General features: G+C 36.5%; 1 protein-coding gene and 1 non-coding gene across 2 annotated transcripts; one reads left to right on the plus strand and one right to left on the minus strand.

Moving 5' to 3' along the window:
- Positions 1–6,736: 6,736 nt before the first annotated feature.
- On the minus strand, positions 6,737–6,810 carry Trnas-cga (transfer RNA serine (anticodon CGA)). Its single transcript has one exon. It is a non-coding gene; the product is annotated as a tRNA-Ser (tRNA).
- A 352-nt stretch (positions 6,811–7,162) lies between these two features.
- Positions 7,163–12,136, plus strand: LOC145237639 (atlastin-3-like). Its single transcript, XM_080100580.1, has 16 exons — positions 7,163–7,198; positions 7,259–7,316; positions 7,388–7,443; positions 7,638–7,850; positions 8,048–8,185; positions 8,721–8,876; positions 8,967–9,047; positions 9,118–9,352; positions 9,977–10,161; positions 10,232–10,309; positions 10,785–10,976; positions 11,030–11,104; positions 11,254–11,433; positions 11,493–11,567; positions 11,788–11,976; positions 12,032–12,136. Exons 1-16 carry the CDS (start codon positions 7,163–7,165, stop codon positions 12,134–12,136), a joined length of 2,052 nt encoding a protein of 683 aa, XP_079956706.1.
- The last annotated feature ends 1,598 nt before the right edge of the window (positions 12,137–13,734 follow it).

Here is a 13,734-nt window from a genome sequence, read left to right on the forward strand (position 1 = left end):
ATGCGGCCCACGAAACCCTCCAATGCGGCCCACAAACAGTCAACAACAATTGTAGTATTTTGTCAGATTTTCATCTAATTATACTAAATATTTCTTACTTTCAAATTGAAATCTATTATTTAAACATACATTTACCGAAATTTAGTTCATAACTGCAAATTCATATGTTATAAATAGAAACGATAGTAATTAAACCGTTTCTCAAAGTTTCAGTCCAGGGTGTACAACCTGAGGCTGTACGGCCACATTAAAATATTTGTACTGGTGGCCGTGATGTAATTAAAACTCCTTTGCCAAAACTTTTGATTTTTAAACTGCCCTAAACAGATTTGTGTTACTGAAAAGAGTATTACCAGCCTAGCAGCCATATGCGCCAGACTTTTCGTAGACCTATTGTGTGCAAACAATGCGAAAAAACAGGTTCGAAAAGCGTCACAATATAGATTGTGACGTAATTTTCAACATTGTGCAGCTCAATCTGTGCATCAAGTTGGAAATTAATCTGGGCTTTTGGGGCGTCAATAGATGGTACATACGATACAAACCTATTTTTTACATCTGTATTTGAAAACAAAAACCAGCAGGTAATTGGCGTCCGTTGGTGAAATAAGGATCTGCAATGCGGCCGTCGTAGCGAAAAGGTTGTTTAAGTGTATAAAACTAGATTAAAAATCACATGCGGCCCTCGGCATAATTTCCAAACTGCAATGTGGCCCACGAACCCTACGAGTTTGACACCCCTGGCCTACTGTACGTGACAACAATGCTACCAAAGAGCTTATGACACGCAGTCGCTTTCGAGTTGGACTTGTGCACTGATTTTACGATCAATTTATTGACTGTTAACTGCTTCGGCAATGTTTAGCATAAATTGTTGGAAACTGTCGGTTCCAGTCAACAAGGCCAACATCAAGAATCATGCGACAAGTTTTTTACGAAATAATCGTGTTAAACAGACAACAGACAAATGCATAGAGGTCCCGCCCAAATCGGGGATAGCAATGTTGAAAAATTAAACTCAAATCTGTTAATCTTAACACAACAATTCTGACTACCGCGTTTAACACGTACGATATTAAACAGAGAGCAGCAAACTTCTCATTAAAATGAATTTTTCATACTTCTTTTGAATTGCATATATTTGTCGTGATTACACTTTGGGTTGATTTTGAAAGCCAACCGGTCCGCAAAATTTGTTTGGAAAGTTTACCGGTCCACAAATTTAAAAGGTTGAGAACCACTGTAATAGAGAGCAGTTAAAACCTCGTTCGAGACTTTTTTGTGAAAGTTTTAGAAGCACACCCAAGCTGCAAACAATAATTCTTTAGATTCTCTCATTTTGGTGTCGCGCGTAAAATGTTGTTTCTTATAATCAGCTTCATTGAGGTTTTAACTGCTAATTTCTGGACTAATTGTCGGAATGTCGTATACATTCGGGTAATAATTAACATGTGTAATTTTGGTGTTTTTTGTTTAATGTTGGTGGCAACAGAAAATCGCTCGGCTAATCTCTGGTAAACAAAGTGTCCAAAAGTTAAGATAGCCTAAATTAGGATAGATCCACACTCACGCTTGCGCGCCAGCGCATAGTTAGTTTGTTTTGTTTTTTTAGCCAGCGTTTTACGCCGGCGCGCGACCGTACGCTTTTGACTCGGCTGCAAAGCGTGAGGTTTCGCCCACAAGGTGGCGCGGAGCTTGAAACCACGCTCGTGTTTTGCCGAGCTCGTGACTTGGCCGAATGGTCTGGCGCGCATAACTCACATACAAACATAAAAAACTGATCTGGATTTGCCCCCGGAAGTGTCCTGGGTTCGAACCCCGTGAAACAAAACGAGCGCGTGAGTGCTGCCTAAATAAGTTTGATTTAGCCCACGCCGGAAATGTCTGTGTGTACGTCACTGCGCCGGCGGGGCAGCTCGTGGGCGCACGCGAGAAATCCTGTGTGGAACTGTGGATCATAAGCGCAGGGAGGCAGTTGTATGAGATTCGTTCAGTAAAGTTTTCCGGGTATGGAAAACCTGGAAAAGTTATAAATGTAATGTTGTCTTTTAGGTTTATTCAATCTGAAGTATTTTAAAAGTTTTGTTGTAAGTTAAACCATAGAAAGGATGGATATAAATTTCCTCTTTTTTCTTGTACTGCCATGTCAGAAGTTGTGAACCAAAATTCCTTTTAGTCCGAACCGGTTGTGATTTTTTTCATAAAACAAGATAATTTTGTTTTGTCTGAAGTTTGGACGTCAAATTCGTGACGTATTTACTATGGTTTTACATCTCTGAACTAAAGTTATGTCACTGTGTTGTTAGTTGGTACCAGCCTCTTTCTTATGAATAGTGGAGATAATAAGGTCCATCCCGTACGTCACCAACGCTAATTATGTACTTTGCCGTATGTTGTATGTATTGGCATAATCCAAAACCCAATGCATAAGCCTAGTCCAAACAGAATCAACCGTTGTACACATTATTTTCACACAATATAACTTATATTTCACCAAATGTTTATGGCATCTTCAGTACCTGTGAGCGAATACAACATTGTTATAAAGCGATCGCTTTTATAACAGTGTTTATACACTAGGCTTTGAATTATATTGATGTATAGAGAACAGTAATCACCGGGAAACTGCTGGTGTGGGGGTGATTTCATTTCAAACTAGACTTTAGTTTTGTATGTATTGGTATACATCAAATTTGTTTACCATTTTTTAAATAACCATCACAACACAAACCTTTCTCACGCAACAAAGTGCGCAGGCGTTTGGCCTGCCTGAGACCAAGGGTGCATGGGCAACGGTAACCTGCGGCCTGCGAGCAACTTTTAAACGACCGGCCACCGCATTGAGAATTCACATTTTTGGGGTGTCGGCCGGATGCAATGTAAGTGTTAAATCCCATTGATGTACCAAAGAGTTTTTTACACTGATATAGTTATTACTTTTGCAAAGAATTAGGTAAAGACAAAATTATTGTATGTATGTGGACTTGCCTTGGAACAGTGTCATATAGTTGTGTCGAGTTTAATGTGTGTGTGTGGTCATGATTGCTAATCTCAAGATAGTGCTAATAAAGCTAAAACACAAAAATCGGAAATATGACGCCATTTCCGCATCGTCCTAGCAACGCACACAATTCACACACACGCAAGGCTGATGACAATCGTGTGTATGGCTTGCCGTTACACGGACCAGAAAATATGAAGAAAACTGTACTCTCAAAATTTAGTTCCCAAACGTTAAACTAGTTTATCACATGGTTGGCGACGTAACCGGGGCAATAAGTGTAACGATCTGTGGTAATAGCATTTTTGCCTTGGTAGAACTACTAACACCGTACGCAACTGACATCCACGGCTAAAGAGGGGTTGGGTTGGGGAATAACTTTTTAATTATTTTACATTAGTAACTAATTTTTGGGTTAGTTTTATTGAATTTTAAATGCTAATACCTTACCCCGACCCTAATTGCTCTAACCGTAAGCATTTTTGAAGATGTAACGTTTTAAATGTAAAAAAATGCTCTTTGCGCCACCTGTCGGAAATTAAGCACTTTTAGATGTCAGTTGCGTTACGGTGTTAATAGCTCCACCTTTTGCCTTAGCTTCATATCCATTAGTTGTCTAAGAAAAAGTTTGTTACATCATAGACAAGATGATATTACGATTATGCGCAAACAATCGCCTTTCTTTGATTGAAAATAATGGACCAGGGGCGGCTCGTGCTAGGGTGCTGCAGCACCCCCTAGATATTTTTACTTAATACACCTACCATAATATTACAAATAACTTTCATTATATTTATTTTTTTATTCTTTAGCAATATATAATAAGCATAATTTCCGCCCTAATCACTTTTTTTTCATTAAAAAAAATTTTTTTTTGGAAACTCTAATGTATATCTATGCTGGAACTGCAGCTCCAATTTTCTGACGTTTTGCGGTTCTGCGCATGCGCACTTTAAAAAGCTACATGCTGGGCGAAATAGGAGCCAGGGTGCTCCACCAATCACGTAGCGTGTGACCTGGGCACCCGGAAGTAGTTGTCTGTTCCGCGTTTATTGTGTGCCAAAGCAAATCACGTGTACCATCAGGTTCGACAATGAGTACAGTACGACAGTCATTCTTTTTTAATCATTTTTACAGTTTTTGATTGAAAGGTTAATCATGGCTTTTCACGATTCTCATTCGGTGACTGTAAGTGAGCTTCAGTAACTTAAGTTTTCGCAGTTATAAGGTTCTGAAAAGGTAAGTATAAAGAAAAAAGGGCGTCCAACGTCTGATATTCAACTTTGTCAGCCAGGAATGAGCCACAACAAGAAATATATACGCAGTTTTAATTCTGAATGGTATCAAAAGAAATGGCTTTGTGGTTGTGAAGTTAAAAATGCACTGTTCTGTTTTCCATGTTTGCTGTTTGGAGGTGATGAAAAATGCTGGACAAAAGATGGTTTTACAAATGTAGCCAAAATAGGTGAGAAAGCAGAAAAACACGAGAAGAAGCATGTGGACAATGATGTTTCACTTTCACTTTTGGGAACTGTAAATATTAAGGAAAAGCTTAGTGAGGCGTATATACTTTCAATTATTGAACACAACAAAAAAGTGAAAAAAAACGTGACCAAAATATGTCTAATTTTGTCCAAAATAATAGACTGCATTTTGTTCTGTGGAAACTTTGAAACTCCCTTACGTGCACGTGTCCATGGACATAGTGAAAAAGATAATGCTCCTAATCCAGGGGTATTTAAAGGATTAGTTAATTTTGCATCAAAGTTAGACCCAGACTTAAAAAAAACACTTAGAGTACAGTTTTCAAAGGGGTTTCTAAAACAATTCAAAATGAAATACTTGACTGCCTTCTACAAATTTACCGTGATGAGATAAGGGCCGAAATTGGAAGAGCTTCTTTTGTCGCTGTCATGGCTGATGATACACCAAGTTAAATGCCTGACTGAAATTCAGGCAATATCAAATGCAGAACAAAGCAACATGATTTTTGAAATACCTGATTGAAGACAATTTAAAGTTTTGGTTTCTTAACACACCATGTGGACAGTATTTGCAACCAAGTGCAATCATGTGTATTGATATAATGGACATGTACTGTTTGTCTAAACAGTAGCTGCTAAATTGCTTCACAGGAAGTGTTTCTTAAGAATAAACATTCTACAGACAAGATAGTAGTGACCACCAAGCACATCCTATTGTTGACAAAGAAAAGCTAGTTACTGAAATGAAAATGTTTCTGTAGATCTGATGTTCATGGCTACTTTGAAAATAATCTAGATGATGTTTTGACAAGTGAAATTACTAGGATGAAAAATCCTTTTTGCTGTTTCAATGAGTCCTTCAAAGGCAAAACAGTTCTTTTTGACACTGAAAAGGATGCAAACTTTTGTTAGGAACACCATTATTTCCAAAAGACTTGCAGTTGCAGTGCTAGTACTACTAAATAGAAAAAACAGTTTCTCAGTTGTCATTTGGAATCAAGGAAGAAGCTACCAATTATCATGCCCAAACTATAACTTTATGATTCATTTTGGTTGTAAAAAGGAAGCACAAGGTTTAATAATATGGTTTAAATTTAAGTGAGAATGTTGTAAATTTTAAAGCTTGAAGGAGTTTTGCACTTAAAAAGCAATTATAAGCTATTTGCCAGCAAATAAAGCAGCAATTATAGCAGTTAAGAATCTAAAAGACAAATAATAGTCTGTACACAAAAATTCAAAAAAAGATGTTAAAATAAACAAGTTCTGACACAAATGTAAAATGGTTGTTAAATTTGTCAGTTATGATTCCAATAAACAGCTGTATGGCTAGTTTTTTGTGTGACAATTATAATCTGTGAAGTGTCTTATAATATGTTGAAAACGCTGACTGTGACCATAAGGTTACTTAAATGAAACATGACCATTTTTTAAATGTTGTCGAACTGAAATACTTCGACCTTTTTCGAATCATTACTTTTTTTCTATATTCTTGTTGTGTCTTACCGTATTTACAACCGCTTAGTTTCGAGTCTGTGTCACGTGTGTTTTTGTTCCACATTATTACTGCATGTTATGGTGTTTAGGCTAAACAGTTTAGCCGTCGCTGTGCAAGTAAACAAAATACACAAATGATACCGTCTGCTGTTTACACTCGTGTACATTATTGCGTAACAAAATTACGTCACAATGGAGTTGCTAATTAAGATTAGTTGCTAATTAAATGTAGGTTTTCTATATATTGCCAACTTATATATGTTCAATTAAGGCTAAAATTTTAAACAGCACCCCCACAAATTTTAGGCACGAGCCGCCACTGTAATGGACTGTTACTCTACAGAGGAGAATCCAATATGTTCAACATCAACTTACACTATCATTTATTGGCTCTATATGCTTTTACAACTTACACTAGATTTACCAAATTAAATGATAGAAATACTTCGCAGTTTGGGAAGCGCTATTCGGCCTATAGGAAGTGTGAAACCGAAACAAGTATTTAAAAGGTATGACCTGTCACTATATATAGCCTCAATATCCCCTGTGGCAAATTATATGCTCAACAAACAATGAAAGAAACAAATAAAACAAACAAACAAAAAAACCCTGCTCATAAAAAAAAACAATCGCCAGCAAACACAATGTATTCCAATAGCAGCATGTTCAAACTAAAGCGCACCGTGTCCCTGGTGTTTGTTTGAAGGCCGAATAAAATCTGCTTGTAAGTTAAAGTTAGCACAGTCTCAAAAAATCTAGCCTGCGGTGGGATTCGAACCCACGACAGGAGTCTTTCGGGGACTCGCGCTCTACCAACTGAGCTACACAGGCTCAGTGGAGAATCCGCCAAAAGTCGAATCACAAGCACCGTTGCCTGCCTCATATGCTGCACATGTCAGCTTCGTAGTAGGGGATCGCCAGATTGACCAGTATCAGTTAAGATGAACATGAATTCATATCTGGGATCAGCCCTGAAGCGTCGAGGCAGACCAGCGATCACGGCCAAGTCCAAAAATGGTCACCATCGCCCCCTGCTTTAAACATACAAAACTAACACTATTTGTTCATTCAAGGCAATAGCCAAAAAGTTTTGATAAAAGTAGAAATCACCCGCCATACTATACTGGTTGCTGTCATCAATTTTTGGTCACCTTGACATAGTTTCCGAGTGCAAGCCGGATCAATGTCGGCAACCGGATATGATCCAGTTACTAGTAAGGTACTAAGCTTTCTCCTTTTGCAGCAAGTCATATCATATCTATAAAACACAGTTATTTAGGGTCAAACAAACATTGACAGCGGAAAGAGTGAAGCTTACAATGATGAAAGAGAACGAGGTTGGTAAACTTGTGACACAATTGTTTACCGATTTTACACTGAGTAAATCATTTTGCGCATTATCGTGCAGTAAACCCACAAACCGAGAAAAATGCACAAACTGGTGAAGAAAAGAGCACATCGCAGGTAAATTGACAGCAAGATTAGTTTTTCTAAAGATTCTTCGTCCATAAATTAGTTTACCAAACCTTTACTAGGATACTATCATATCGAATGTGAAAAAAAAAATGTGAAGATTGTAAACAATTTACGAAGGTATAACGTCACAAATTTGTAAAAAAGAGAAAATGTACAACACATTTTTTGTACTATTGATTTAGCATTTCATTTTCGGCAAAAATGAGAAGCCGATCCTTATTTTTCCCGAAGAAAGTGCACATCAAACGGAGAAAAATCTTAATTATATCTTTGAAGACGTGAAGGATATGCCGGTGGCAATTTATTCAATCTCTGGAGCTTTCCGAAAAGGAAAATCGTTTTTGATGAATTTGTTTATCAAATATTTAAAAAAGCTTGAAAAGAAAAAGGGGGAGGTAAAACTTCGTTATACATTTGAATTATTTTAACCACCGATGCTACGATTCGTAGGCTTTGTTCGCCAAAACTGTGTTGGTAAAATTCTGTTGCAACACGTTGACTATAGGCCTAACCAGCTCAAATTGTTTGGCATAAACTCTTTTGACACTTTATTTTTTTATATAAGCCTCCTAATTTACGTTGTTTTTTCCAGCTTGAAAAACACAACTGGATGTATGCAAACAGCAACGATTTGGAAGGATTTTCATGGAGGGGAGGAATGGAAAGAGACACACAAGGAATTTTGATCTACAGTAAACATTTTGTCATCAAAGATAAACAAGGAAGAGAGGTAGCCTATATACTTGGTTCCTTTACAATGACATAATTGCGTATTATTATCAGGGAGTCCAACAGGAACTAAACCCGAAGCCACGAACCGGTTAAGTTCATTAAACCCAAACCGTCAATTACGATTTCCTTAAAACCCAAAAGTTGAACCCTGTATTTTGTTTTGGCGCTTGACCCGAACCGAACCATTAAAAATGCGGCCTCTATTACAACTTACTTTGTTTCTTTTTTTAAACAGAGCGAACTGCAGAATACGCGAGATAACTGCTATATTATTTTGCAGTTTTATAAGACCATGTAGATGATGGGTAGAATAAAAAGTAAACAAAAGAGAATTCGAACCGGTTTAAACAGGGTATCTTGCCCAAACCAAAACAAAAACCGAAAGTATGTGGTTTTGAAAACCTGAATCGAAAAAACAGAACAAAGTGAACCCGAACCGAACCTGAATATGACAAGCGGTTTGACTCCCTGGAATCCCTTTGTTTTTTTTACGGCGCTGCCACTGAAGATTTTTCAAGTCCTCTTTGACTCAGGTTGCTGTCTTTCTTATGGACACACAAGGATTGTTTGACTCTGAAAGTTCGGTAACCCAATGCAGTTCCATATTTGCTTTCAGCACTTTGATTAGTTCGATGCAGATTTACAATCTTTCACAACAAATACAAGAAGACAACTTGCAATATCTCCAGGTAAAATAGTTTTCTGAGGTAAAGGAAAAATCTTCAGGTAAAAAAAAGTTGGTGTGATAAACGACGTGCAATTTTACATTATATGTTTAGTTGTTCACAGACTATGGACGAGCTCTACAAGAAACTGCAAAACAAACTGCAAGCTCAAGCGAAAACACAAAACCATTTCAGGTAGCAAGAAAACAAACACAAGTGAATATTTAAAACTAATAGTTTGACTAATGTCGTTTATTTGTTTCAGAACTTGTTGTTTTTGATCCGAGACTGGCCTCATCAATCCACAGCCTATGGGCTTGAGGGAGGTCAAAAAGTGTTGGAAAAAGTTTTAGCGGTCAAAGAAAATGCCAGCGAAGATTTGACGAGCGTCCGAAAACACATCAAGGCTTCGTTTAAAACCGTTCAGTGCTTTTTGATGCCGCGTCCTGGAAGGGATATTGAAGATCGAAAAGATGGAGACAACAAATTTGAATCTCAAAGTTTGTTGGCAATTAACTCAAAAAAATTTTCTGATCTAAATTTTAACTAAGGTACCTGAAGGCCCTACGATAATTTGTCATTTTCTCAAGTGTCTTTTATAGTAAAGGCGACTGATATGCACAAAATTTGCTTTTTTGCTTTCTTAGGGAGATAAAATGTCCGAATAAGATGTTTGTGGAAGTAATCTTTCGTTTAGTATTTTTGGTTATCAAATGTCAAGGGGTCGTTTATTCTTTTTTTAGTACCTTCAGATTAACAGTTATATGTCTTAGTTAACAGTATATGTGTATTATGAGTTAATAACGTTGCTTGTTTGAACATTTATTTGACCGAAGCAAAGTATAAATGAGTCTGATTGGTTTCTAGACTATTTTTAAAAACATGAAAATTTTGGGCTTTATTAACAGCATAGGTTTGTATTAAGGCCCAAGTTTTAATTTTTTTCAAACTGTTATCCTACAAAAACAAAACTTGCAAACGTCCTCAAAATCTAATGGATGTTTAATATCAACCTCTGCAACAATCATGCCGAATTTGGCCTGGAACGGTTAAATGGTTTTTCAGTTATACGCAATAGTTTTTTAATGGGCCTTGTTAGCTGCAGGTACCTTAATGCTTTTCAGAAATGAACAAAATGTTCGGAATTTTTTTGGACTCGCTTGTCAGAGATTTATTTTCCCCAAAAACTTTGGCATTAAAACAAATTGGTGGGAAAGAGGCAACTGGTCAAGATATGATCAACTTTATCTCGGGATCATTGCACGATTTTAACTCTAAAACCGCTCTACACATCGGGACACTTTTCCAGGTAAATTAGGCTGTTTTCTATATTTATTGAGTATAACTCTACCTTACGATTTACCACAACATATTTGCAGAGCGCTGCAGAGCAAACAGCCACAAAAACCTTGACGGAGTGTGATGAATTTTGCCGTCAGCAGTGGAATGCACTGAAAGTAAGTGGTTTATAAGTGGGCTCGGGACTAGCTTTAACCATCTCCATGGTTGCAGACCCGTTAACCACATAATATAAACAATATAATGTTTATTGACGTTCCGCACACCAGACCAATAGCTTATTCACGGTAGAGCTACTAACACTGAGCTCGGGCTGGCCCCCGGCCTACGCTATGATCCGGATTTTGAAAAGGTACAAAAATACTCTAATTGCTTAACAATGCCCAGTTTAATGAAGTGACAATCGACACAAAATTGGACTTGTTCGAAATCTTAAGTGATTCGGCCTCTCTCACTACGATTATCGTGTCTTGCATACTACAGCGAACCGGACAGATTGCCTTCTTTCTCTGACTCTCGTCTTATGCGGCGTATTAGTACATTGTGTCATTCTATTACGATGTACCTCAAATAAACACCTCGCTACAAGCCTATTTATCCGTGCTACATGTTGATTTACCTTTTCCTTCGCAGGATCCCAACCCTTACATGGAGGATAATGAAATCGATGAAAAAGGAAAAGAAATAGAAGCGAAAGTATTGAAGCATTTCAATGATCATGTCTTGCTTGGCGGGGAATCGTTTAAAGACAGTCTCCAGAAAAAGTTGAAAAAAAAACTAAATCAACACATGTTGGTGTTTAAACAGGAAAACCAACAAAATATGGTGAGTTTTCAGCGACCAACTGAGCGCAGTTAATTGAATTCGGAATTTTCTAGACAAAACAAACCAAGTTGTATGAGAAGCAAGTGGAAGAAGCTGCACAAGAATTTCAAAAGAAACTGCAAGAACAGGTTTGGTAACTAAAACGGACGAATAAACTTAATCGTTTCATAAACACTTCACACTGTAATCTGCACTCAGCATTATTTGTTGCTGTATCCTCTCGTAGAGGACAAACTAACGTGTTTTAAACTAACATTTATATTTTATTTATTTTTAGATGGTGAAAGTGGAGCTGTTTGATCATGAGACATATTATCATGTTAAATTTCAAAATGAAATACTCAAGAAATTTGACAAAGAAAACGAAGGGAAGATGAAGGATAAATTTCGCGGCCGTTTAGAGGATAAAATGAAACAAATATTTCATAAAATGTCACACAATAATTTGCTTGAACAAGTAATTAGGCCTACACCTAGAAAACGTAATTTTAATAAACTTACCCGTCGCTGTTGTAGATAAATATCAAACATATTATGGAAGAATTGGGGCAAAAATGCTTGAAACAGTTTAAGGATGAAATGAAACAACAAGTAAGTTCCTTTTATCAACTGTATTTCTACGCAAAAAACTCTTTTTCCTGAATCCACTAAATGTAACAAATATTTGTAAACACAGGACATCGAAATATAGAAACTTAATTTTTAAAAATAGGACTTATGGTATAGTCCTACACCTACAGCATCAACAAAACCAAGAGTCGCAAAAGTTTTCCTTTTTTGAGGACGTTAAGCACAACCATTTTTCGCACAGGACATTCCTGAAACAGATCGAAGCAGGTTTAAAGAAGTATTTGAAGCGGCAAGAAAATCAGCATTTAAAAAATTTGATGGAGAGTCGAAGGAATATGACAAAACTTTTTGCGAAGATTACCGCAATGAACTGCAACGTCGTATCAAGGAATATGACGATTTAAACAAAGCGAAGTTTGACGCAAAGAATGTAAAAACAAATTAATAGGTTTTTGGTGTGTTTTTTTACTTAATTTTATTCACAGGAACAACAAAGAATTATGTTTCTCGAAAACATGAAACAAGCACAAAATAAGTACAAAAACTTTGAAAAATCGGTGAGAAGTGTAACAAAAATGCATGTCAAGTAAATATCACAGCAGTTTCTTTTGTTCAGGAAAAAAATGCATTTTTGAGTGATGAAGCGTTGCTAGCATTCCACAAAAAAAGCAAAGAAACAGCAGAAAATTTTTTGCTTGAATGCTCAGAATGGCAAAAAGCGCCACCCAGCGAGGACAAAAAGTATTTTGAATCCCAACTAAGTAACTTTTACGAAAACCAACTAAAGATACTGCTATATCAAAACCAAGATAAAAAAGTATGACATTTTTTTTGTTAAAAAAATGTTCGGTGAAAAAACATCATTTTTAGAGCCAAGTCATTCTCGAATTGAAACAATCTGTCATAAAAATAACGAAAGAATACAGTCTTAAAATGGCCCAGGTGAGTAATTTGCTGTTTCATTTGTTTGTAGTAATTGCATTACGGATGTTATTTTATGCCACTACAGAATGAAACCAACCTAAGTGAACATGAAGAAAAACACATAGAGGCCTTGAAAGAAGCCCTGAAGGAATTTGGCAAATCAGTTGAGAAAATTCAACATCTTGATGCGCAAATAAACGAATATCGAAAGGAATTGCGGGATGAAATTATGAAACAATACAATCACAATTTACATCATATAACGCGACAACAGGTTCGCATTGAATTTAATTTTTTAGCACATGTAAGAAACTAAAAATGATTTCAAAAAACTAGAATGGTGGCTTTCTGATATACTTCAATTTCATATATTCTTTTCGATATTTATCAATCTACTATACACATCATTTGATCTACACAAATGATTGTTTTTGTAAACAAAAACAAATGGGTCCCCACACGCGTGTTTGTGCGGATTTACGGTAAACAAATGTTGCGAATTCATAAGAACAAATTTTTAGAAAGCATTAACCCAACAATAAAAAAAAATGTTTGTATTTTTTGCACTATTATTGTCGTATACTTACAAAAACATTAAAAAAGAACGAAACAAATACTTTCAATTTAATCTCTTGCTTTGACCCAGATATTGTCGTCCATGGTCGGGTTTTAAACACAATTTTTTTTAGAAAGCTGTAACAGTTGTGTTACAGAGACTTTAAATTAAAAAGCGATTTGCTGCAAGTGTATACATAACAAATTGTTTTTCATTTGACTTTGTTTCGCAAAACGAGTACCATTGACCTGTAGTAACCTTTTAGGGTGCACACACCAAACGACTGTTTGACCTTTTGACACCGTTTTCAATAGCACGCCGTCCTTAGTGTTCAACAACACCGTTTGACCTAATTTATACATGCCTTGAGTATTTGATTAAAAAAAAACAACAACGCTACGTTATGACGAAAGAAAGTTCTGAACTGTGTTAGTTATACCAACTAATCGACCTTAAGTAACCCGTGGTCATGCAGCGGCCAACCTGACGACGAGCATTTAAAAAACATTTATCTTGCAAAAATGTCAAGTTTATTTTTTCATATTTAGTTTGATTAACAAAGTTTTTCTTGACATATACGAAACCGGAGCACGGTTATTTGGTTTAAATCACGTCATAGGTGTGAAACCTTTGCCAAAACTGAAAATGTGAGTGATAACTTAATAAAACGACATAGCATAGCATTGCTGTGCAAAACAGCTGATTTCT

The sequence above is a fragment of the Phallusia mammillata genome, chromosome 7 (genome assembly GCF_965637545.1).
Source record: "Phallusia mammillata chromosome 7, kaPhaMamm4.hap1.1, whole genome shotgun sequence".
Taxonomy (NCBI): Eukaryota; Metazoa; Chordata; class Ascidiacea; order Phlebobranchia; family Ascidiidae; genus Phallusia; species Phallusia mammillata.

Coding starts and splice junctions, on each gene's coding strand:
- LOC145237639 (XM_080100580.1), top strand. CDS start 7,163: ATGTCGGCAACCGGATATGATCCAGTTACTAGTAAG. Junction 11,105..11,253: donor AAAAGAAACTGCAAGAACAG/GTTTGGTAACTA, acceptor ATTTATTTTTAG/ATGGTGAAAGTGGAGCTGTT. Junction 11,568..11,787: donor AGGATGAAATGAAACAACAA/GTAAGTTCCTTT, acceptor TTTTTCGCACAG/GACATTCCTGAAACAGATCG.